Source organism: Lepisosteus platostomus, chromosome 3, assembly GCF_059453375.1.
Source record: "Lepisosteus platostomus isolate fLepPlt1 chromosome 3, fLepPlt1.hap1, whole genome shotgun sequence".
Lineage (NCBI taxonomy): Eukaryota > Metazoa > Chordata > Actinopteri > Semionotiformes > Lepisosteidae > Lepisosteus > Lepisosteus platostomus.
In genome coordinates this window covers 50,479,962-50,503,268 of record NC_142613.1, presented here as the reverse complement: position 1 = coordinate 50,503,268, position 23,307 = coordinate 50,479,962, and the positions used below count along the sequence as shown (strand labels likewise).

The 23,307-nt window shown below is 51.3% G+C and overlaps 1 protein-coding gene across 1 annotated transcript in view; it reads left to right on the top strand.

Annotated features, from left to right (window-relative positions):
• mdga1 (MAM domain containing glycosylphosphatidylinositol anchor 1) overlaps positions 1–22,013 on the top strand; it is a 176,778-nt gene extending 154,765 nt beyond the window's left edge. Inside the window, exons 17-18 of the mRNA XM_088625959.1 lie at positions 12,516–12,624; positions 17,058–22,013. Of these exons, the coding sequence (XP_088482085.1) occupies positions 12,516–12,624; positions 17,058–17,152 (204 nt within the window). The 3' untranslated portion in view covers positions 17,153–22,013. The remainder of the gene's footprint in view (positions 1–12,515; positions 12,625–17,057) is intronic.
• The last annotated feature ends 1,294 nt before the right edge of the window (positions 22,014–23,307 follow it).

The window sequence follows — 23,307 nt, the reverse complement described above, 5'->3', positions numbered from 1 at the left end:
TGACGGTGGTGGTAGCAGGAGTATTAATAATGGTGGTAACCGTGGTAGTAACGGTGGTGGTAGCAGGAGTATTAATAATGGTGGTAACAGTGGTAGTGACGGGTGTGGTAGCAGGAGTATTAATAATGGTGGTAACCGTGGTAGTGACGGTGGTGGTAGCAGGAGTATTAATAATGGTGGTAACCGTGGTAGTGACGGTGGTGGTAGCAGGAGTATTAATAATGGTGGAAACAGTGGTAGTGACGGTGGTGGTAGCAGGAGTATTAATAATGGTGGTAACCGTGGTAGTGACGGTGGTGGTAGCAGGAGTATTAATAATGGTGGTAACCGTGGTAGTGACGGTGGTGGTAGCAGGAGTATTAATAATGGTGGTAACCGTGGTAGTGACGGTGGTGGTAACAGGAGTATTAATAATGGTGGTAACCGTGGTAGTGACGGTGGTGGTAGCAGGAGTATTAATAATGGTGGTAACCGTGGTAGTAACGGTGGTGGTAGCAGGAGTATTAATAATGGTGGTAACAGTGGTAGTGACGGGTGTGGTAGCAGGAGTATTAATAATGGTGGTAACCGTGGTAGTAACGGTGGTGGTAGCAGGAGTATTAATAATGGTGGTAACCGTGGTAGTGACGGTGGTGGTAGCAGGAGTATTAATAATGGTGGTAACCGTGGTAGTGACGGTGGTGGTAGCAGGAGTATTAATAATGGTTGTAACCGTGGTAGTGACGGTGGTGGTAGCAGGAGTATTAATAATGGTGGTAACCGTGGTAGTGACGGTGGTGGTAGCAGGAGTATTAATAATGGTGGTAACCGTGGTAGTAACGGTGGTGGTAGCAGGAGTATTAATAATGGTGGTAACAGTGGTAGTGACGGGTGTGGTAGCAGGAGTATTAATAATGGTGGTAACCGTGGTAGTGACGGTGGTGGTAGCAGGAGTATTAATAATGGTGGTAACCGTGGTAGTGACGGTGGTGGTAGCAGGAGTATTAATAATGGTGGAAACAGTGGTAGTGACGGTGGTGGTAGCAGGAGTATTAATAATGGTGGTAACCGTGGTAGTGACGGTGGTGGTAGCAGGAGTATTAATAATGGTGGTAACCGTGGTAGTGACGGTGGTGGTAGCAGGAGTATTAATAATGGTGGTAACCGTGGTAGTGACGGTGGTGGTAACAGGAGTATTAATAATGGTGGTAACCGTGGTAGTGACGGTGGTGGTAGCAGGAGTATTAATAATGGTGGTAACCGTGGTAGTAACGGTGGTGGTAGCAGGAGTATTAATAATGGTGGTAACAGTGGTAGTGACGGGTGTGGTAGCAGGAGTATTAATAATGGTGGTAACCGTGGTAGTAACGGTGGTGGTAGCAGGAGTATTAATAATGGTGGTAACCGTGGTAGTGACGGTGGTGGTAGCAGGAGTATTAATAATGGTGGTAACCGTGGTAGTGACGGTGGTGGTAGCAGGAGTATTAATAATGGCGGTAACCGTGGTAGTGACGGTGGTGGTAGCAGGAGTATTAATAATGGTGGTAACAGTGGTAGTGACGGGTGTGGTAGCAGGAGTATTAATAATGGTGGTAACCGTGGTAGTGACGGTGGTGGTAGCAGGAGTATTAATAATGGTGGTAACAGTGGTAGTGACGGTGGTGGTAGCAGGAGTATTAATAATGGTGGTAACCGTGGTAGTGACGGTGGTGGTAGCAGGAGTATTAATAATGGTGGTAACCGTGGTAGTGACGGTGGTGGTAGCAGGAGTATTAATAATGGTGGTAACCGTGGTAGTGACGGTGGTGGTAGCAGGAGTATTAATAATGGCGGTAACCGTGGTAGTGACGGTGGTGGTAGCAGGAGTATTAATAATGGTGGTAACAGTGGTAGTGACGGGTGTGGTAGCAGGAGTATTAATAATGGTGGTAACCGTGGTAGTGACGGTGGTGGTAGCAGGAGTATTAATAATGGTGGTAACAGTGGTAGTGACGGTGGTGGTAGCAGGAGTATTAATAATGGTGGTAACAGTGGTAGTGACGGTGGTGGTAGCAGGAGTATTAATAATGGTGGTAACCGTGGTAGTGACGGTGGTGGTAGCAGGAGTATTAATAATGGTGGTAACAGTGGTAGTGACGGTGGTGGTAACAGGAGTATTAATAATGGTGGTAACCGTGGTAGTAACGGTGGTGGTAGCAGGAGTATTAATAATGGTGGTAACAGTGGTAGTGACGGGTGTGGTAGCAGGAGTATTAATAATGGTGGTAACCGTGGTAGTGACGGTGGTGGTAGCAGGAGTATTAATAATGGTGGTAACCGTGGTAGTGACGGTGGTGGTAGCAGGAGTATTAATAATGGTGGTAACCGTGGTAGTGACGGTGGTGGTAGCAGGAGTATTAATAATGGTGGTAACAGTGGTAGTGACGGGTGTGGTAGCAGGAGTATTAATAATGGTGGTAACAGTGGTAGTGACGGTGGTGGTAGCAGGAGTATTAATAATGGTGGTAACCGTGGTAGTGACGGTGGTGGTAGCAGGAGTATTAATAATGGTGGTAACCGTGGTAGTGACGGTGGTGGTAGCAGGAGTATTAATAATGGTGGTAACAGTGGTAGTGACGGTGGTGGTAGCAGGAGTATTAATAATGGTGGTAACCGTGGTAGTGACGGTGGTGGTAGCAGGAGTATTAATAATGGTGGTAACCGTGGTATTGACGGTGGTGGTAGCAGGAGTATTAATAATGGTGGTAACCGTGGTAGTGACGGTGGTGGTAGCAGGAGTATTAATAATGGTGGTAACCGTGGTAGTGACGGTGGTGGTAGCAGGAGTATTAATAATGGCGGTAACCGTGGTAGTGACGGTGGTGGTAGCAGGAGTATTAATAATGGCGGTAACCGTGGTAGTGACGGTGGTGGTAGCAGGAGTATTAATAATGGTGGTAACAGTGGTAGTGACGGTGGTGGTAGCAGGAGTATTAATAATGGTGGTAACAGTGGTAGTGACGGTGGTGGTAGCAGGAGTGGTCACAGTGGTGACTGCAGTAGTAACTGGAGCAGTATCAGCCGTGGTAGCAGTAGTAGTAACTGCAGTAGTAGCAGTAGTAGTAACTGCAGTAGTAGCAGTAGTTCTACATGGGTTGTAGCAGCTGCAGCAGCAGGACTAGTAGTGGCAGTGACGGCAGCAGTAAGGATTTATATCAGATTATTTCAGGGCCCAAGTACACCCCCAGTGTTTGGTGTACATTACAGGGTTCAAAATCACAATAACATTGAAGAGAAATAAAGACAGAGATACGAACACTAATTAAGAGCCTGATCTAAACGTGTAGGAGAGTGACAGCTCTCCGATGGGCAGGGAGGGAGCTCCAGGGCTGGGGAGCCAGCAGGCTGCAGCAGACCTGTGAGAAGACTCTGCTGGGTCTCTGACTCTGAAGGGCCTGCTGGGTCACAGCGAGGGATGAGAGAGGAGCATGGCAGGGATTTGGTGTGAAGGGCTTTTAAAGAGTAAAACTCTGAACTGAGTGCACTGGGTGAAGAGGAGCGAGTGAAGACGGGCCAGAATCGGGGTGATTCAAAACTCAAGATCGCACAAGACCCTCAGACTTCTCATAGCAAAGCAAAATTTGAGGCTATTTTTTCTAAATTGTGGGGCATTTCCTAAACAGGATGTATCGTGTCTTCCGGGGATTTAGGCATATCACCTCAGTTTTTGTCAAATTGAAGTGGAGGAAATTTGAGCTCAACCAGGCATAAATTTCACTCACAAAGTTTGGCATTACCGAGCTGTCACGTGGAGGGTCAGATGAGATGGAGATATAACACTGAATGTCGTCATCTTAAAACTGAAAGCAGACATCCTTTTCGCCAAAAAGACTGCCTGATGGGAGTAAATAGATTAAAAACAGATCAATTCTTAAGATAAGCCTTGGGGTACACCTGAAGAGAGTGGGGCATTTTCTATTCATACGTTTTCTTACTACTTTTTCCAATTAAGGGTTACGGGGAGCCTATCCCAGCAAGCAATGGGCACAAGGTGGATACACCCTGGACAGGACACCAGTCCATCACAGGGCCAAACTAATGCACTCACACCAGGGCCAGTTTTTCCAGAAGCCAGTTAACCTACCAGCATGTCATTGGACTAGTAGCAGGGGTAGTAGTAGCAGCAGGGGTAGTAGTACAAGTAACATTTGTAGTAGGATGAGTAGCAGTTGTAGGAGCAGGGAACAGGGGCAGAATCAGGGGTAACAGTAGGAGCAGCAGGAGTCTCAGTTGTAGCAGCAGGGGCAGAATCAGGGGTAACAGCAGGAGTAGTAGGAGTCTCAGTTGTAGCAGCAGGGGCAGAATCAGGGGTAACAGTAGGAGCAGCAGGAGTCTCAGTTGTAGCAGCAGGGGCAGAATCAGGGGTAACAGTAGGAGCAGCAGGAGTCTCAGTTGTAGCAGCAGGGGCAGAATCAGGGGTAACAGCAGGAGTAGCAGGAGTCTCAGTTGTAGCAGCAGGGGCAGAATCAGGGGTAACAGCAGGAGTAGTAGGAGTCTCAGTTGTAGCAGCAGGGCAGAATCAGGGGTAACAGCACTTGCACACAGTCACACACACTCGCACTGTCGTTCACACACAGTCACACACACTCGCACTGTCGTTCACACACAGTCACACACACTCGCACTGTCGCTCACACACAGTCACACACACTCGCACTGTCTGTCACACACAGTCACACACACTCACACTGTCGCTCACACACAGTCACACACACTCACACACAGTCACATACACTTGCACTGTCGCTCACACACAGTCACACACACTCGCACTGTCGCTCACACACAGTCGCACACACTCGCACTGTCGCTCACACACAGTCACACACACTCGCACTGTCGCTCACACACAGTCACACACACTCGCACTGTCGCTCACACACAGTCACACACACTCGCACTGTCCCTCACACACAGTCACACACACTCACACACAGTCACATACACTTGCACTGTCGCTCACACACAGTCACACACACTCGCACTGTCGCTCACACACAGTCACACACACTCACACACAGTCACATACACTTGCAATGTCGCTCACACACAGTCACACACACTCGCACTGTCGCTCACACACAGTCGCACACACTCGCACTGTCGCTCACACACAGTCACACACACTCGCACTGTCGCTCACACACAGTCACACACACTCACACTGTCGCTCACATGCTCCCTCTCACTTACTAGCTAGCAGCAGCAGTAGGAGGGGTAGAAGCAGTAATAGCAGAGGTAGCAGTCGTGAGAGTAGCAGGGCTGGTGGTGGTGGTAGGAGTAGTAACGGGGGTGATATCGTTCTGGTCAGCCCTCAGTATGAGAGTGTGTGTAACTGTGTGAGTGTGTGGTTGTGTGTGTGTGAATGTGCTCAATGCCAGTGTGTGTGACTGTGTGTAAACTTTAAGAAAGAAATCTCCTAATATTACAGTTATTCAACACATTCCTTTAGGGGCTCATTTTATATTGTGTCAGACATTTATTTGGCATTTTGTTATTTGTTGTTTCTTATTAAAAATCAGCCAGAGCCCCCTGGGCCTGGAGGTACTGAACACTTGCAGTGTGTTCAGTCAGTGTGGAGTCCTGGCTGTGCAGAACATGCTCTGGGCCTGATGCCTCCCATTACAGCCCTGGAGCGCTGTCAGCTGCAGGAAAGAGATCAATAGTCTCAGCAGGAACCACAACCAGGACAGCATCCAGAGACTCCGGCTGGAAAACACAGAGCCACAGGGAGACAGAGGGTCAGTCAGGGCACTGAGGGGCGACAGCAGGGAGATGGGGTGTCTCTACAGAGAGAGGGGTCAGTCAGGGCACTGAGGGGTGACAGCAGGGAGATGGGGTGTCTCTACAGAGAGAGGGGTCAGTCAGGGCACTGAGGGGTGACAGCAGGGAGATGGGGTGTCTCTACAGAGAGAGGGGTCAGTCAGGGCACTGAGGGGTGACAGCAGGGAGATGGGGTGTCTCTACAGAGAGAGGGGTCAGTCAGTACACTGAGGGGTGACAGCAGGGAGATGGGGTGTCAGGACATCCACTAAAGGCCCGAACAGCCCAGCTGAATCCCAGGGTACCTTTAGATATCTGGAGCCCCCGGTGTCCCCTGGAATCACACTGTCTGGCCAAGGGCTCTGGCAATAGAGTCCGTTAAAACGGAAGCAGTGTTTAATTGGCCACTTGTCTGCTCTGAGCCTCGTAAACGCAGCTGGAGAGAGCAGATGGTGGGTGAATAAATACATGAGCAAACGTTACTGCCATCGATTTTACTGTAACGGCCCTATTTTGGGAAGGTTTAAACTCCTCAAGCGGCGCCCAGGGGTCTCCTGTCTCCGGCGTCTCTTTGTAACGTCTGTAATAAAACGTATCGATTGGACCGGAGTCGGTGTCTGAGAACCACATGCAAGTAAATGTTTAATCAGCACTGAAGGAAAGTGTGTGCATGAACAGGGTGGGTCTCCGGAGGAAGGGTGGGGCTGGGTGAGGGGTGGAGACCCCTCTGTAGGGAGGCAGTCATGAGCACGCCCAGCCCACACGCACTCTCTCTCCGTTTCCATCCACTCTGTCAACACAGCATGGGAGGGCTGACCAGAACGATATCACCCCCGTTACTACTCCTACCACCACCACCAGCCCTGCTACTCTCACGACTGCTACCTCTGCTATTACTGCTTCTACCCCTCCTACTGCTGCTAGCTAGCTAGTAAGTGAGAGGGCGCGTGTGAACGACAGTGCGAGTGTGTGTGACTGCGTGTGAGCGACAGTGCAAGTGTATGTGACTGTGTGTGAGTGTGTGTGACTGTGTGTGAGCGACAGTGCGAGTGTGTGTGACTGTGTGTGAGCGACAGTGTGAGTGTGTGTGACTGTATGTGAGCGACAGGGCAAGTGTGTGTGACTGTGTGTGAGCGACAGTGCGAGTGTGTGTGACTGTGTGTGAGTGTGTGTGACTGTGTGTGAGCGACAGTGCGAGTATGTGTGACTGCGTGTGAGCGACAGTGCAAGTGTATGTGACTGTGTGTGAGTGTGTGTGACTGTGTGTGAGCGACAGTGCGAGTGTGTGTGACTGTGTGTGAGCGACAGTGTGAGTGTGTGTGACTGTATGTGAGCGACAGGGCAAGTGTGTGTGACTGTGTGTGAGCGACAGTGCGAGTGTGTGTGACTGTGTGTGAGTGTGTGTGACTGTGTGTGAGCGACAGTGCGAGTGTGTGTGACTGTGTGAGTGAGAGTGCGAGTGTGTGCGACTGTGAGTGAGCGACAGGGTGAGTGTGTGTGACTGTGTGTGAGCGACAGTGCGAGTGTGTGTGACTGTGTGTGAGCGACAGGGCGAGTGTGTGTGACTGTGTGTGAGCGACAGGGCGAGCGTGTGTGACTGTGTGTGAGTGTGTGTGACTGTGTGTGAGCGACAGTGCAAGTGTATGTGACTGTGTGTGAGTGTGTGTGACTGTGTGTGAGCGACAGGGCGAGTGTGTGTGACTGTGTGTGAGCTACAGGGCGAGTGTGTGTGACTGTATGTGAGTGTGTGTGACTGTGTGTGAGCGACAGTGTGAGTGTGTGTGACTGTATGTGAGTGTGTGTGACTGTGTGTGAGCGACAGTGCAAGTGTATGTGACTGTGTGTGAGTGTGTGTGACTGTGTGTGAGCGACAGGGCGAGTGTGTGTGACTGTGTGTGAGCGACAGGGCGAGTGTGTGTGACTGTGTGTGAGCGACAGTGCAAGTGTATGTGACTGTGTGTGAGTGTGTGTGACTGTGTGTGAGCGACAGGGCGAGTGTGTGTGACTGTGTGTGAGCGACAGTGTGAGTGTGTGTGACTGTGTGTGAGCGACAGGGCGAGTGTGTGTGACTGTATGTGAGCGACAGGGCGAGTGTGTGTGACTGTATGTGAGTGTGTGTGACTGTGTGTGAGCGACAGTGCAAGTGTATGTGACTGTGTGTGAGTGTGTGTGACTGTGTGTGAGCGACAGTGCAAGTGTATGTGACTGTGTGTGAGTGTGTGACTGTGTGTGAGCGACAGTGCGAGTGTGTGTGACTGTGTGTGAGCGACAGTGCGAGTGTGTGTGACTGTGTGTGAGTGTGTGTGACTGTGTGTGAGCGACAGTGCGAGTGTATGTGACTGTGTGTGAGTGTGTGTGACTGTGTGTGAGCGACAGTGCGAGTGTATGTGACTGTGTGTGAGCGACAGTGTGAGTGTGTGTGACTGTATGTGAGCGACAGTGTGACTGTGTGTGAGTGAGAGGGAGTGTGAGAGCGACAGTGTGAGTGTGTGACTGTGAGTGAGAGGGAGCGTGTGAGTGACAGTGCGAGTGTGTGTGACTGTATGTGAGCGACAGTGTGTGTGCGACTGTGTGTGAGCGACAGTGTGAGTGTGTGTGAGCGACAGTGCGAGTGTGTGTGACTGTGTGTGAGCGACAGTGCGAGTGTGTGTGACTGTGTGCAAGTGCTGTTACCCCTGATTCACACTCTCATACAGTCACATACACGCATTTACAGGCATCAAGCACGTTCACTCACACACACAGTCACACACTCGCACTGTCACTCACATGCTCCCTCTCACTCACACACAGTCACACTGTCGCTCACACACAGTCACACACACTCGCACTGTCGCTCACACACAGTCACACACACTCGCACTGTCACTCACACACAGTCGCACACACTCGGACTGTCACTCACACGCTCCCTATCACTCACAGTCACACTCACACTGTCGCTCTCACACTCCCTCTCACTCGCACACAGTCACACTGTCGCTCACACACAGTCACACACACTCACACTGTCGCTCACACACAGTCACACACACTCGCACTGGTGCTCACACGCGCCCTCTCACTTACACACAGTCGCACACGCTCGCACTGTCGCTCACACACACTCGCACACACTCACACTGTCGCTCACACACAGTCGCACACACTCGCACTGTCACTCACACGCTCCCTCACAGTCACACACTCACACTGTCGCTCTCACACTCCGTCACTCGCACACAGTCACACTATCGCTCACACACAGTCACACACACTCACACTGTCGCTTTCACACAGTCGCACACACTCACACAGTCACACACACTCGCACTTTCACTCACACGCGCCCTCTCACTCGCACACAGTCACACTGTCGCTCACACACAGTCGCACACACTCACACTGTCGCTCACACACAGTCACACACACTCACACTTTCGCTCACACGCGCCCTCTCACTCGCACACAGTCACACTGTCGCTCACACACAGTCGCACACACTCACACTGTCGCTCACACGCGCCCTCTCACTTACACACAGTCGCACACACACTGTCGCTCACACACACTCGCACACACTCACACTGTCGCTCACACACAGTCGCAAACACTCGCACTGTCGCTCACACACAGTCGCACACACTCGCACTGTCACTCACACACAGTCGCACACACTCGCACTGTCACTCACACACAGTCGCAAACACTCGCACTGTCACTCACACGCTCCCTCACAGTCACACTCACACTGTCGCTCTCACACTTACACACAGTCACACTGTCACTCACACACAGTCACACACAGTCACACTGTCACTCACACACTCCCTCTCACTCGCACACAGTCACACTGTCACTCACATGCTCCCTCTCACTCGCACACAGTCACACTGTCGCTCACACACAGTCACACACACTCCCACTGTCGCTCACACGCGCCCTCTCACTTACACACAGTCGCACACACTCACACTGTCGCTCACACACAGTCGCACACACTCACACTGTCACTCACACACAGTCGCACACACTCGGACTGTCACTCACACACAGTCGCACACACTCACACTGTCGCTCACACACAGTCACACACACTCGCACTGGTGCTCACATGCGCCCTCTCACTTACACACAGTCACACACACTCACACTGTCGCTCACACACACTCACACTGTCGCTCACACACACTCGCACTGTCGCTCACACACAGTCGCACACACTCGCACTGTCGCTCACACACAGTCGCACACACTCGCACTGTCTCTCACACACAGTCACACACACTCGCACTGTCACTCACACACTCCCTCTCACTCACAGTCACACTCACACTGTCGCTCACACACACTCGCACTGTCGCTCACACACAGTCACACACACTCACACTGTCGCTCACACACACTCACACTGTCGCTCACACACAGTCGCACACACTCACACTGTCACTCACACGCTCCCTCTCACTCACAGTCACACACACTCACACTGTCGCTCACACACACTCGCACACACTCACACTGTCGCTCACTCACAGTCACACACACTCACACTGTCGCTCTCACACTCCCTCTCACGCGCACACAGTCACACACACTCACACTTTTCTTGATTCCTGTTCCACTGTGGACGAAGGTGGCAGGTCCAGCCACAAGCTCCTGGGCGTTCACCCCTGTGGGCTGCAGGCAGGAGCCAGCGCTCTCACTGAGCCTTCAGAGAGGATTCTGGGATTGAGCCAAGCCAGTGACAGAGATCACTCAGGATGGCAGCAGCCGTGCGGTGGGAGCAGAGCGAGCAGATGGCTGCGATCCTAATTGGAGACAAGGAATCACTGCTTTGTTTGAAAAAATACCCTGCCCACCCCCTCCTGCAGCCAGCGGGGGCAGTCTCCGCAGAGCCAAGGGCTGCTGGCTGATGGGCAGAGAGGTCACATCAAGCATGCAGGCGGCATCTTGAGCAGCCGGCCTCTGCGCCAGAGGAGAGCTCGGCGAATCACGCGTCTCATGTAGCGCTGGGAGCACAGAAGGGATTTCTCCGCAGGGCCAAGACAGGGGTGTAATTAACACTCACACAAGTGCGGAAAATAGAAAAAAATATTGCTAATAAAATCAGCTCCCCGTTTGAGAATCACTCAGCGAAATATAATCGCAGTTTGACGGGCGTGTTGCGAATGGTGGCCGTGCTCCTTAATTAATTCTCTCCCAGCAGATTATCCTGCCGAGCCTCGGCAAACCAGGGGTGGTAAATAAGTTACCCCCCTCCTTGCTGCCCTGGCTGTGTGGCTGAGGAGTCTTGGCCACTGATGGCTTTGCTGCTTTAGGGGCTCCCCGGTCTGGGCTGGACCCCGCCATTGTGCAAACTGGATTAACTGCATCACAGTAGAGGGGTGTGCATTACAGGTCCACCCCCTCTCTCGCGTTAGCACCCCCCCCAGCGGTGAGGGCACTTAAAGAATTCGACTTTGAATTGTTTTTTTTTTACGGAGCTGGCTTGGGCTCCGTACAGAGATCCGGGTGTGAAGCTGGCTTGGAAAACATGCCAGGATTTCAGGAATGACCATCCCGGAGCAGATGCAGCCTGCGGACAACCCCCTCGGTCCCGCTCCTGTCCCGCTCGGATCCCGGGACAGAGCAGGGCTGATGGACACTGGCCAGCACCAGTCCCCAGTCCCTGTCCTGCTGCCCTGATCCAATTAAACAGACTCTCAGGCAGCCTGCGGAGCTGCAGAAGAGAGACGCTTGGCTGTGTGTGGTCAGAGGTTCCAGGGAGAGGGGATCAGTCATTTCTTCATTTCTTTCTCTTTTTAATTGTATAATGTTAGCATGCCCAGAGGGGTTGGGCAGCCAGTTGTCCTTGGACCCCAAGAGGTTTTTTTTTCTCCTTACTGAGGAGTTTTTGGTTTCTCTTCGGGTCTTTTCTGTTCTGTATTCACAACACGTATGGTCACTTGCTTTGATAAGTGCCTTTGGGGCAACCTGGTTGTGAAAGGCGCTATGTAAAAATAAATTGAATTGAATTGACTGCTCGGTAAGCACTGGGGGTAATTCAGATTCCTCTCGCTTGCTGGCCTCAGTGGAACTATCTGACCAGACCACCCCACTGACCCCTCGCTGTGGCTGCAGTGTGTATCACTGCAGGGGGCTGACTGGGAGGACTGCTCAGTCTACCTCAGTTGATCCCAAAACTATAAATACAGTGTGGTAAAAACAATTTCAACAAGCAGTCGGTGGAATCCGTGTGTGTGGAGTAGCCCTGTTGTGTGTGCAGTGTGTTACTGTGTCTGGAGCAGTGTGTTACTGTTGACAGTACTGTGTGTGCAGTAGCCCTGTTGTGTGTGCAGTGTGTTACTGTTGAAAGTGCTGTGTGTGCAGTAGGCCTGTTGTTTGTGCAGTGTGTTACTGTAGACAGTGCTGTGTGTGGAGCAGTGTGTTACTGTAGACAGTGCTGTGTGTGGAGCAGTGTGTTACAGTAGACAGTGCTGTGTGTGAAGTGTTTTACTGTAGATAGCTGTAGTTTAGTGTTCCAGTCACAGCTCACTGGTCTATTGTCTTGTGTCTCACTCTCTTCAGTGGTGTGTTATACTGCAGCTGTGTCGTCTCTGACAGCTCTTCTACAGGCCTCCTGACTCAGGCCTGTCTCACTCTCTTCAGTGGTGTGTTATACTGCAGCTGTGTGGTCTCTGACAGCTCTTCTACAGGCCTCCTGACTCAGGCCTGTCTCACCCTCTCTCTTCCTGCCTGTCTGACCCTTGCAGGTGGTGTTTGAGGGGGTGCGTGGCTCGGGCTTCGAAGGAGACATTGCGATCGATGACGTGTCCGTGACCAAGGGCCGGTGTAAACAGGACAACCCGATCTCCAACACAGGTGCGTACCACTCCCCGGCTGGGTGATGCTGCTTGATACCTCTCTCGGCTGCCTGGCCTGCTGCTGACTCTCCTGGAGAAGGGGAGGGGACGCAGAGAGTGTGGGATTAAGGGGGATTGACCGAGCAGAAAGAACCTCACGAACTGCAGGTGTGGCAGACGCTGAGCATGTCTGGCTGGGCAGCGGGTCTGGGCAGGACTCCAGCCCAGAGGGTCACGGAGCCGAGCACACAGAGCAAGGAGTTCAGCTCAACTGCCCAACCGGCCAAGGAGGTTTCCGGAGATCCCAGTGCAGTCCGCTTCAGAGATCGGGATCTGCAAGACTGCCCATTACAAAGGAGGGGGGACACCGATCGGATCACACTCTTCTCATTAACAAATGGGTGTCAGCTGCAAAGCCCCGAGCTTCTGAGAGAGTTAGTGTCCATGACAACGATTGAGGACGAAACACTAATATATAAAGAACAGAGCGGTAGCTTGCAAACACCTCCTTCGGAAACAAAGCGAGCCAGTGGGAGTCAGTGAAGAACACAGTGAATTATTTATTAATCTGGAAAGAGGAAAGCAAACTGCCAGCAGGAGAGAGCAGAGCTGAGGAGAGAGACAGACAGGTAATTAGTGCTGTGAGATTCAACACACACACACACACAACACACTTACTGCACACACGACGCACAGCCCACACGACACGTACTGCACACACAGACACACAACGCACACACTGAATTATCCTTCTGGAAAGAGGAAAGCGCACTAACAGCAGGAGAGAGTAGAGCTGAGGAGAGAGACAGACAGGTAATTAGTGCTGTGAGATTCAACACACACACTCACTTAATACACTTACTGCACACACATGACACACAGCCCACACGACATATGTACTGCACACACAGACACACACGACACACACACTCAATTATTTAATAATCTGGAAAGAGGCAAGAACGCTGCCAGCAGGAGGGAGCAGAGCTGAGGAGAGAGACAGACAGGTAGTTAGTGCTGTGAGATTCAACACACACACACAACACACTGCACTCACAGACACACACAACATACTTACTGCACACGCAGACACACACGTACTGCGCACAGAATACACACATGACACAGACACACACATATGAGACACAAACTTCTCACTCGGACACGCACATGACACATGCACATGTACACATGATGTACATACTGCACACACAGACAAACAACAAAATATGGTGCACACATACAAACATATGACACCTATACTCCTCACACAGGTATATACACATGACACACAGATGAGACAAAGTCCGACAGGCAAACAGAGAGAGAGACAGAGGCAAGTCTCTCCAGTAGAATCAGGTACTTCTAAAAACAGAGTTGCAAGACTGGTGTACAGGTGTGACTCAGGGCAGCCGGACTCTCGTGTACAGGTGTGACTCAGGGCAGGGGGACTCTCGTGTACAGGTGTGACTCAGGGCAGGGGGACTCTGGTGTACAGGTGTGACTCAGGGCAGGGGGACTCTGGTGTACAGGTGTGATTCAGGGCAGGGGGACTCTGGTGTACAGGTGTGACTCAGGGCAGGGGGACTCTGGTGTACAGGTGTGACTCAGGGCAGGGGGACTCTGGTGTACAGGTGTGATTCAGGGCAGGGGGACTCTGGAGTACAGGTGTGAGTCAGGGCAGCCGGACTCTGGTGTACAGGTGTGAGTCAGGGCACGGGGACTCTGGTGTACAGGTGTGATTCAGGGCACGGGGACACTGGTGTACAGGTGTGATTCAGGGCAGCCAGACTCTGGAGTACGGGTGTGATTCAGGGCAGGGGGACTCTGGTGTACAGGTGTGACTCAGGGCACGGGGACTCTGGTGTACAGGTGTGATTCAGGGCAGCCAGACTCTGGAGTACGGGTGTGATTTAGGGCAGCCAGACTCTGGAGTACAGGTGTGAGTCAGGGCACGGGGACTCTGGTGTACGGGTGTGATTCAGGGCAGCCAGACTCTGGAGTACAGGTGTGAGTCAGGGCACGGGGACTCTGGTGTACGGGTGTGATTCAGGGCAGCCAGACTCTGGAGTACGGGTGTGATTCAGGGCACGGGGACTCTGTATGGTAATATCCATGGTAAAAATATTGTTAACAATAATGCGAAGTAAGACCTATGTCCCCATTTAGTAAACAACAATGAGCTGCAGAAGTAATAGAAATCATCTGCCATAAGGATTGGCTTTCAGACTCACACTGCTTTGTAGCAGAGATCCAGAGAGCTATCCCTACCTCCCATGTACCCCTCTCCTTTGTAAACCCTGACGCCTGGGCATATTCAGGGGTCAGGCGCTGCCAGCGCGGTGACTCCCCTCTCTGCCCTCTGACGCGGTGAACGTGCGCTCTGTTCCAGCCTGTCGCCCAGGCCCAGGCAGGCAGCGCTCAGCGCTCTCCCTTCCGGTGTCTCTGCCGCAGCACGTCGGGGAGAATCTCGGCTCCCGCTGGCGGTCTGCGCATCAGCACAGACTCATCCATCATCCTGCGCCCCGGAGCTGCACTGCTGCCAGGAGCTCGCCGACAACCTGTTGCCCTTCCCGGCCCCTGCCCCTCATCGCACTGGTCTCTGTGTGCAAGGAGAGCACTACTCTCAGTCAGTCGGAAAGACTGGAACCCCAACTGGCCATGGCAATCCACAATCCAGGCTGCCCTCTCTAATCTGGGATTAACTGGTCCCAGCCGGGCCAGGCCACTGTCCCAGAGCGCTCTCGTGATGCAGTGGCTGGCGTTGTGCAGGCAAAGAAGTCGGGTGGAGCGTCCCCTGCTCACGGCTGAACAGCGCCCCCTGTCTGAGGTCTGACGCCTGCTCACGCGCTGTCAGTAAGCGGGAGCTGCGTCTGTCCCCAGTTGAGCACCGTCCGCTCAAATTAGCCACCTCGCCTATGGAGAAGTCTCATTTAGGAGAAGTCCGAACACCAGCTGGCAGATTGGGGCTTGGAGGCTTGAAAAGAGAGGGGTTTGTCAAGATGCTAAATGAATCAAAAAAATAATCATAAAACCAACGGTGAGCAGCACCCGTCCCGAGGAATCCCTGCCGACTCCGCTCAGACAGCAGCTGCAGGTGTGTGCGTGTCAGGAGACGGGAGACGGGAGACGGGAGAGAGGCACAGCTCTCTCTGCACACACCCACACGGATCGGACCTCCGGAGCTCGAGCACTGGAGCAGGCCGGGGAGGGACTCTCCCAGATCCCAACTCTGGCCACCCTTCAGAGGTCCTTGAGAGAGACATCGGGAGCCGCGTGCTGGCCGCTAAACCGCTTTTTTATAGAAACGGAAGGGGAAAAAAAAAAGCTTTATTATGAATACATTGATTTTCTGCCAGCAGGAAAAACCCTTGATATAAATTCATATTGATCTTTTAAATACAATATCTGTTCTTTATTTATTAAACTCATTTACAGGCAGCTTGCATGGTTAATGTTCAGCACAGGAAGGAGGGGTGAGGGTCCTAGAACTGTCAAGAGCAGGATGCAGATCTTACGTCCCGGTTGCCCGGTAACAGTTCGCCTGACAGAGCCCTTGGAATCCTTTGTGTATGATATCTAGTAATGGCCCTGACCCCAGCTCGCTCTGGTAATGATCCTGACCCCTAACGGCCCTTAGTAGTGTAATGTATCTCTGCCTATAATGAGCTAGGTCCCCAGGTACCTGAGTGCTGAATGGTGGACTTAAGCAAACCTCCTAACCAACACATCAAAAGCTAATTCTGTGTGCAAGATTCCCATGGGGCGCTCAGTAAACAAAGCAGTAAAAATGAGATGGTGTGATGTCAGCTGATTACCCAGCCCTAAATCGAGCTGTACCATTTTAATGACAAATCAATAAAATATGGTAATATGTCAGACTAATGGATCCTGTGCTATGGCAGGCAGTAGGGAGTGGCTAGAAGACAGGACAGTTACAGGAAGCAGACAGCAGGGTGTGGCTAGGAGACAGGTCAGTTACAGGAAGCAGACAGCAGGGTGTGGCTAGAAGACAGGACAGTTACAGGAAGCAGACAGCAGGGTGTTGCTAGGAGACAGGACAGTTACAGGAAGCAGGGTGTGGCTAGAAGACAGGACAGTTACAGGAAGCAGACAGCAGGGTGTGGCTAGGAGACAGGACAGTTACAGGAAGCAGACAGCAGGGTGTGGCTAGAAGACAGGACAGTTACAGGAAGCAGACAGCAGGGTGTGGCATGGAGACAGGTCAGTTACAGGAAGCAGACAGCAGGGTGTTGCTAGGAGACAGGACAGTTACAGGAAGCAGGAAGCAGGGTGTGGCTACAAGACAGGACAGTTACAGGAAGCAGACAGCAGGGTGTGGCTAGAAGACAGTTCAGTGGCAAGAAGCAGGAAGCAGAAAGTCATGGTGAATTGTGTGCCACAGTGTGGAAACCAGCCCTGTTGTTCATGTCTGTGTGCTTGCTGTTTCAGCGGTCCTTCCCGGCAGAGCCTCAGAGCTGCTGCCACTTCCTCTCGGCGCCCTGCTGGCCTGCTCCCTCTTCTCCGCCCTTCTCCTCTCGAGATGATGAGTCCACAGAGCGCCCCCTGCCTGCAGAGGCTGGCACTGCCCCGCCGTGAGCTCTCTCTTTGCTGTCTTCTTCCCCTGTTTCTTCCCACCCTCTTCTGCCATCTCTTGCCCCCACTCCGCCCACGCTCATCCTACTGTCCTGCTCCCCCTACCCCTGCACTCTTCCTGCTGGACTGTTCCTTCCTCTCTCTTTCCTTCCCATCGTGCCCACTCCCACGGTCTCCGCTGTGAGACCGCCGTCATTTCTCTGCTGCCCTCCTCCTCCTTCCCTCCTCCTCTTCTTCAACACTTCATGCCCTCTCGTGCCCCCTCTGCCCCACCCCGGACACCAAAGTGTCGAACACTCTACCAAAGATGCTGAAGGACCTGCGGAGGAGGGGGGCTCCCCAGGAGAGGCACACCTGGGAGGCGTTAGCAGTCTGGCCCAAAGCGGCGGAGCTGAGAGACTGCACGGCTTGGCGCTGCAGCCAGAACTGCTTCCTGGTGTCGGACCCTGCTGGGCCACCAGGAGGACCAAGGAGAACTGGTATCAAAAAAAAGACAAACTCTTCGTAGAAACAAGAAACAAACGTAACAAAAGAAGCACAAATTTCTACTGTTTTTTTGTTGTTTAAAAACCTGTCTGTGAACCATTCCCTTCGCCCTCTCGTACCTGCATCCTTCCCCCAGGACCTGGGCTGCCGTTGAGTTTGGGGTGTCAGGGCAGGGTGAGGGGGCACCTGCGCCCCCCCCAGCAGCTGCAGCAGAGACAGCGCTTTGCTTCTGCCTTCACTTACTCCATATACTCCGCGCCAGCTGCATGTGTGATAGTGCCACCGCCTGACTGCTGTGCTGCAGAACCCCGACACCCCAGCCGGTCTGGCGCCACCCTGCTGCTGACATCACCTGATTGCAGGAGTTTTTCAACGTGTGGATCAGCCCCCTGCCGCTTGCACACACCCACACAAGCACCTCTCCACGGACATGGACCCCCAGTGCCACAGCAGACGTTGTGGACAAGACTGAGTCCCTGGCGGTTGTGTAACAGGACTGTGTTAAAGGGCTGCCTTGCAGCTGGCTCTAGCAGGAGAAAAAGGAATTCTGTGAAATCCCCCAAATGTTCCAGAGGTCTGACTTCACTGTGCAACCAGGACAGATACCTCTGCTCCCTCCAGGGCTCTGCCGGGCACTCTTTAGACTTGTGTTCAGTGGACATACAGTATATCTCTCTTCTGTGCATGGGAGGCCAGTCAGAACCCTGGAGACAGTCTGGAGGAGGGAGAGATTGTATTCCTGTTGTCAGAGCCCTGGGGAGATTCTCGAGGTGGAAGGGATTATATTCCTGTTTTCAGAGCCCTGGGGAGATTCTCGAGGAGGGAGAGATTGTATTCCCATTGTCACAGCCCTGGGGAAAGACTGGAGGAGGGAGAGATTGTATTCCTGTTGTCAGAGCCCTGGGGAGATTCTTGAGGTGGAAGGGATTGTTTTCCCATTGTCAGAGCCCTGGAGACAGTCTGGAGGAGGGAGAGATTGTATTCCCATTGTCACAGCCCTGGGGAGAGACTGGAGGAGGGAGAGATTGTATTCCTGTTGTCAGAGCCCTGGGGAGATTCTCGAGGTGGAAGGGATTGTTTTCCCATTGTCAGAGCCCTGGAGACAGTCTGGAGGAGGGAGAGATTGTATTCCCATTGTCAGAGCCCTGGAGACAGTCTGGAGGAGGGAGAGATTGTATTCCCATTGTCAGAGCCCTGGAGACAGTCTGGAGGAGGGAGAGATTGTATTCCCATTGTCAGAGCCCTGGAGACAGTCTGGAGGAGGGAGAGATTGTATTCCCATTGTCAGAGCCCTGGAGACAGTCTGGAGGAGGGAGAGATTGTATTCCCATTGTCAGAGCCCTGGAGACAGTCTGGAGGCGGAAGGGATTGTTTTCTCGTTGTCAGAGCCCTGGAGACTGTCTGGAGGAGGGAGGGATTGTATTCCCATTGTCAGAGCCCTGGAGACAGTATGGAGGAGGAAGGGATTGTTTTCCCGTTGTCAGAGCCCTGGAGACAGTCTAGAGGAGGAAGGGATTGTTTTCTCGTTGTCAGAGCCCTGGAGACTGTCTGGAGGAGGGAGGGATTGTATTCCCATTCTCAAATCTGTTTTATTATCACTGCTCCCAACTCCAGAATCTGTCTTTCCCTTTTATCACTGTCCCGGCTGTAGGCATCTGTACTCCTGCTGGAGTCCCTGATTGTCTCCATCTTAGTGCTGCTCCCTACCATATGAAGGGCCAGAATCTCTCCTTTCCTCACCCCTCATCTGTTGTTGCTAATGTTGTTGCTTATTTTATTTTCATATATTTGAAGTGTGGGTCATTATAAATGCGGCTGGAGACTACCTGTCAGTTTTCTTCTTAGTAAGCAGGGCTGGGCAGCTCTGGTCCTGCAGACCATTATATAGTCTATATAGTTTGATAGGTCAAGGACTGAGAGCATGGTTGGGTTGTGATTTGTTTATTCAATTCATTCATTCAGTCATGTCAGGAATAGCTAGCTGTGGGCCTTGCGACATACAGAGAGCTGACATTTTCTTTTCAAGTGATCTCTTAACTACCCAGATGAGCAAATCACCTTTGTAAATGGTCAAAATCAAATTGTTCGAACTGCCGATTGAAGAGTGACCCCTAAAACTGGACTGCAGTTCTCCAGGACCAGACTCAGCCTCTCCTGCTGTAGGGATGACTTTTACTTGAAACAGTGCTCAGACAGTGGTCTTGCATGTGAATTCGATCAGCCCCGCATATACTCACAGGTCACATTGTACCTGTTAATGAAGTATTTCGCTCTTTAGACGCTAGACGATCAATCGCCAACACATTTAAAACTCTTCCACTTAATGAGGATTCCAGTTCAGCTGACTCCAGATGCAGACTTTTACAGAAGTGTTGTTCAGTAAGTCTGTCCTTGCAGACACAGTGTTCGGTAAATGTGCACTTACAGATGCAGGGTTCAGTAAGTGAGCTAATACAGACACGGTGTTTAGTAAATGAGCTAATACAGACACGGTATTTAGTAAATGAGCTCTCATGGATGTGATGTTCAGTAAATGAACTCGTATAGAGACAGTGTTCAGTAAACGAGAACCTGCAAGAGGCTGTGGTCATTCTGGACCATGCTGCTGATGACAGAATGAGCACTGGTAAACAAGGCTGAAGCTGCTGTGTTTTCACTTTCCTTCTGGGACTACTGAAGGTTCAGCACGGGGAGCTTTCAATCATTTCCAAAACGTTTGCTTTTGTACATGGTTTCCATGTGTAAGAGCTCCAGCATATTTCCATTGGAACACCCCTACCAGGCTCCAATGTAACTCAACTAGGTGCCTCCCCCACTGCCCCACTCTTCTGCCTGCCCTGTGGGGGCTGTGATCGGGGTAGCAGGGTACCTCCATTGATTTTCAACAGGGCTGACATTTGGGGGTCTGTTCTCACTCCTGCACCCCAGCTCAGCTGCTGAGAGCCCATGGGACCGGGCTTCCTAATAATTCAGCCAGGGAGCACAGAAAGCTACTGCTTTCCTGTGTAATACAGATTTTGAAGAAAGCTACACAAGTCCTTAGCCAGCCCAGGGCCCTGCTGCTGCAGACTGCAGACATCAAGATTTCTATGTAAGTATATATATATACTGACAGCAAAACTAGATAAACACAGCTCTTTGAGCTAATTATGATGTTTCTTTGTTTCGTTTTCCTTACGCTCAGACCTCAGCATAGCTGCTTAGCATCAGTGACACAGAGGCAGACTGTGGACCCTTGTCAGCTCTCATGCAGAAATGCCAGTCCGTCAGACGGTCAGATGGTCAGACGGTCAGTTGGTCAGTCACCCATGCCATTGGTCATGCCTTTGGTCCTGGTTAAAGATCAGGTGTGGTTTCATCATTGTTCGTGACACATGAGCGGCCGGTGAAGAGCTGGGAAGACACAGAGGACAGGAGAGCTCGTGAAGGAACGTGTTCTCACAGGTCGAACTGTTTAATTCACCCGTTTGAAAACCAGTTCAAGTACCCTTCAAAGAATGTGTCTCTGATTCACGCAGTGGAGAAGGGTACCATGCGCAGTGCGTGAAACTCTCTGAGATGCTGCCTGGATTTCTGTGATACTCAAAAGCAGCAGCGATAAGCTGCACCAGGTTGCTATCTCATCTGATTCAGAAATGAATGATCTTGACATTTTCCAGGGTGCCATCTGTGTCCCCCCAGTGATCCCAGAGTCAGTCCCTCCTTCTCTCCAGGCTGCACGGGCTCTCGCTGCCACTCTGAGGTCAGCCTGTTCCCAGGCATGGCCGGGAAGCTGCAGCAGGCTGGATTAAACTGGATGTTAGCAGCATTAATACAGCAGCAGGCACTTTGTTGGCTCCGACTATCATGTTTTCTTGAGTTCAGCTATTTTTAAATGGATAGAAAGCTCTTTCACAGCAAGCGCCATATCTCACCCCTTCACCTGCCCGTTTCCTGTGCAGGTTGTCATGAATGTACAGATTGTTCGCGAGAGGGTGACGAGCACATTGGCCAATCTCTTGGAGTGGCTATCCTTGACATCCCATCTCCTGCAGCGGACTCTGACTTTAACACTCCAGTAAGGAGGGACTGACTGCCGGGTTGCTGGCGCCAATGTCTGCCCGTGTTCCCGGTTGCTCTGTACGGCCCGGTACATCGCCACTGGGAGTCCAGAGCCACTGCCCGGAGAGCCGCTGCCCTGCCACAGCTGTGCCCTCTGCACTGGCGCGGTCCTCCCATCAGAGTGCTGGGTCAGTGTATATTCTAGATCATGTATCAGAAAAAATATTTTAGAGGAACAAATATATTTGAAAGCAAATAAAGGAATAAAAGAAAATAAATGAACAATGCCTTCGCTCTCCTGATTTTTCATTCTCCAGACCCCCCCTGCAGGATGCTGTGTACGGGAAGATGCCTGCAGCGTGGCCGTGCTCTTCTACAGAGGGCTTCCTGTGTAGCCCCCTGGTTTGAGCCACAGTGACTGCAGAGTAAAATATGGTCAAGCGCAGGGAAAGAGACAGGTCTTTCCTGAGAGGAACACTGCCTTTCTCCTGTTCTTCAGTTTGAATTTGTCTGTTAAATGTGCTGTTCATACCAATGTTCCTTTTGTACACATGGACAACTACTGGATTGTCGTGTGGGGAAAGAGACAGATGTAGAGTTAGGGTGAGGTTAAGGTTTAGGGTTGGGCCAAGGATATTGTGATGCACCAGGGGTGGGTCACAAAATGCGTTGTACTATTTTAAGAAGGCTCTTAAAATAGGTTGTCCAAACCAGCAGACACATCGACAGCACAGTCCGTAAGGTTCCAAAAGGGGTTCTTTACTTACAGAAGACAGAACAAACTAATCACCACAAAGCAAAATAAACTCAATAAACACCTGGCTCTTTGTTGAAATTCTACCTAAATCGTATGTATAATCCATAAGATACTAGAAACCAGCCAGCTAAGCTGCTTACCGGTAAAAATCAAAAACAGACAATTGTATGGATCTTTTATCTCTCACAAACAAGTACTCACTCAGAATCTTTCTTTTATAAAATGCTTCTTCTCCCTTTTTACTTTTTGGTCAACTGCCACATCTTTCCCAATTCAGTAGTCAGCTTATATAGTCTGGGGAAGGGAACATAGCTGCTCCCCGCTTTACTGATTGCTATCAGCCTTCATTTTGGTAGGGGCAAAGATGTCTAAAAAGCACAATACATTATGGAGAAAGTACCACCCTTCTAGGAACCTGCTCCTGAAGGCATCACAATATCATTATCACAATATTACATAACAGTTCACTTATACATTAAGTAACTTGAAATAGAAATTGCAGCATCGATGTGACAATGCTAAAAATTTAAGAAATACTTCCAAAATTACTCAAAGACCAAATCACAAAAAAACATTCTTCACTTTCCAGGAAAGGGGTCCAGGAAAGGGCTTGGATAGAATGATGCAGTTAGACTCCTGTGTATCCTGGTGTTCCAAAAGTCCTAAAGGATGAATGTGGGGAACAAGGATCTTTGAACTAGAATTCAATAGAACCTATGTGTGACCCTCAGCGTGAGCCAGTGATGCTCTTTATCTTCCTTGTTGTCCATTTTCCCTAATGCATGAAATCTTCTCAGTTCTTCAGAAACACAACTCTTCTTC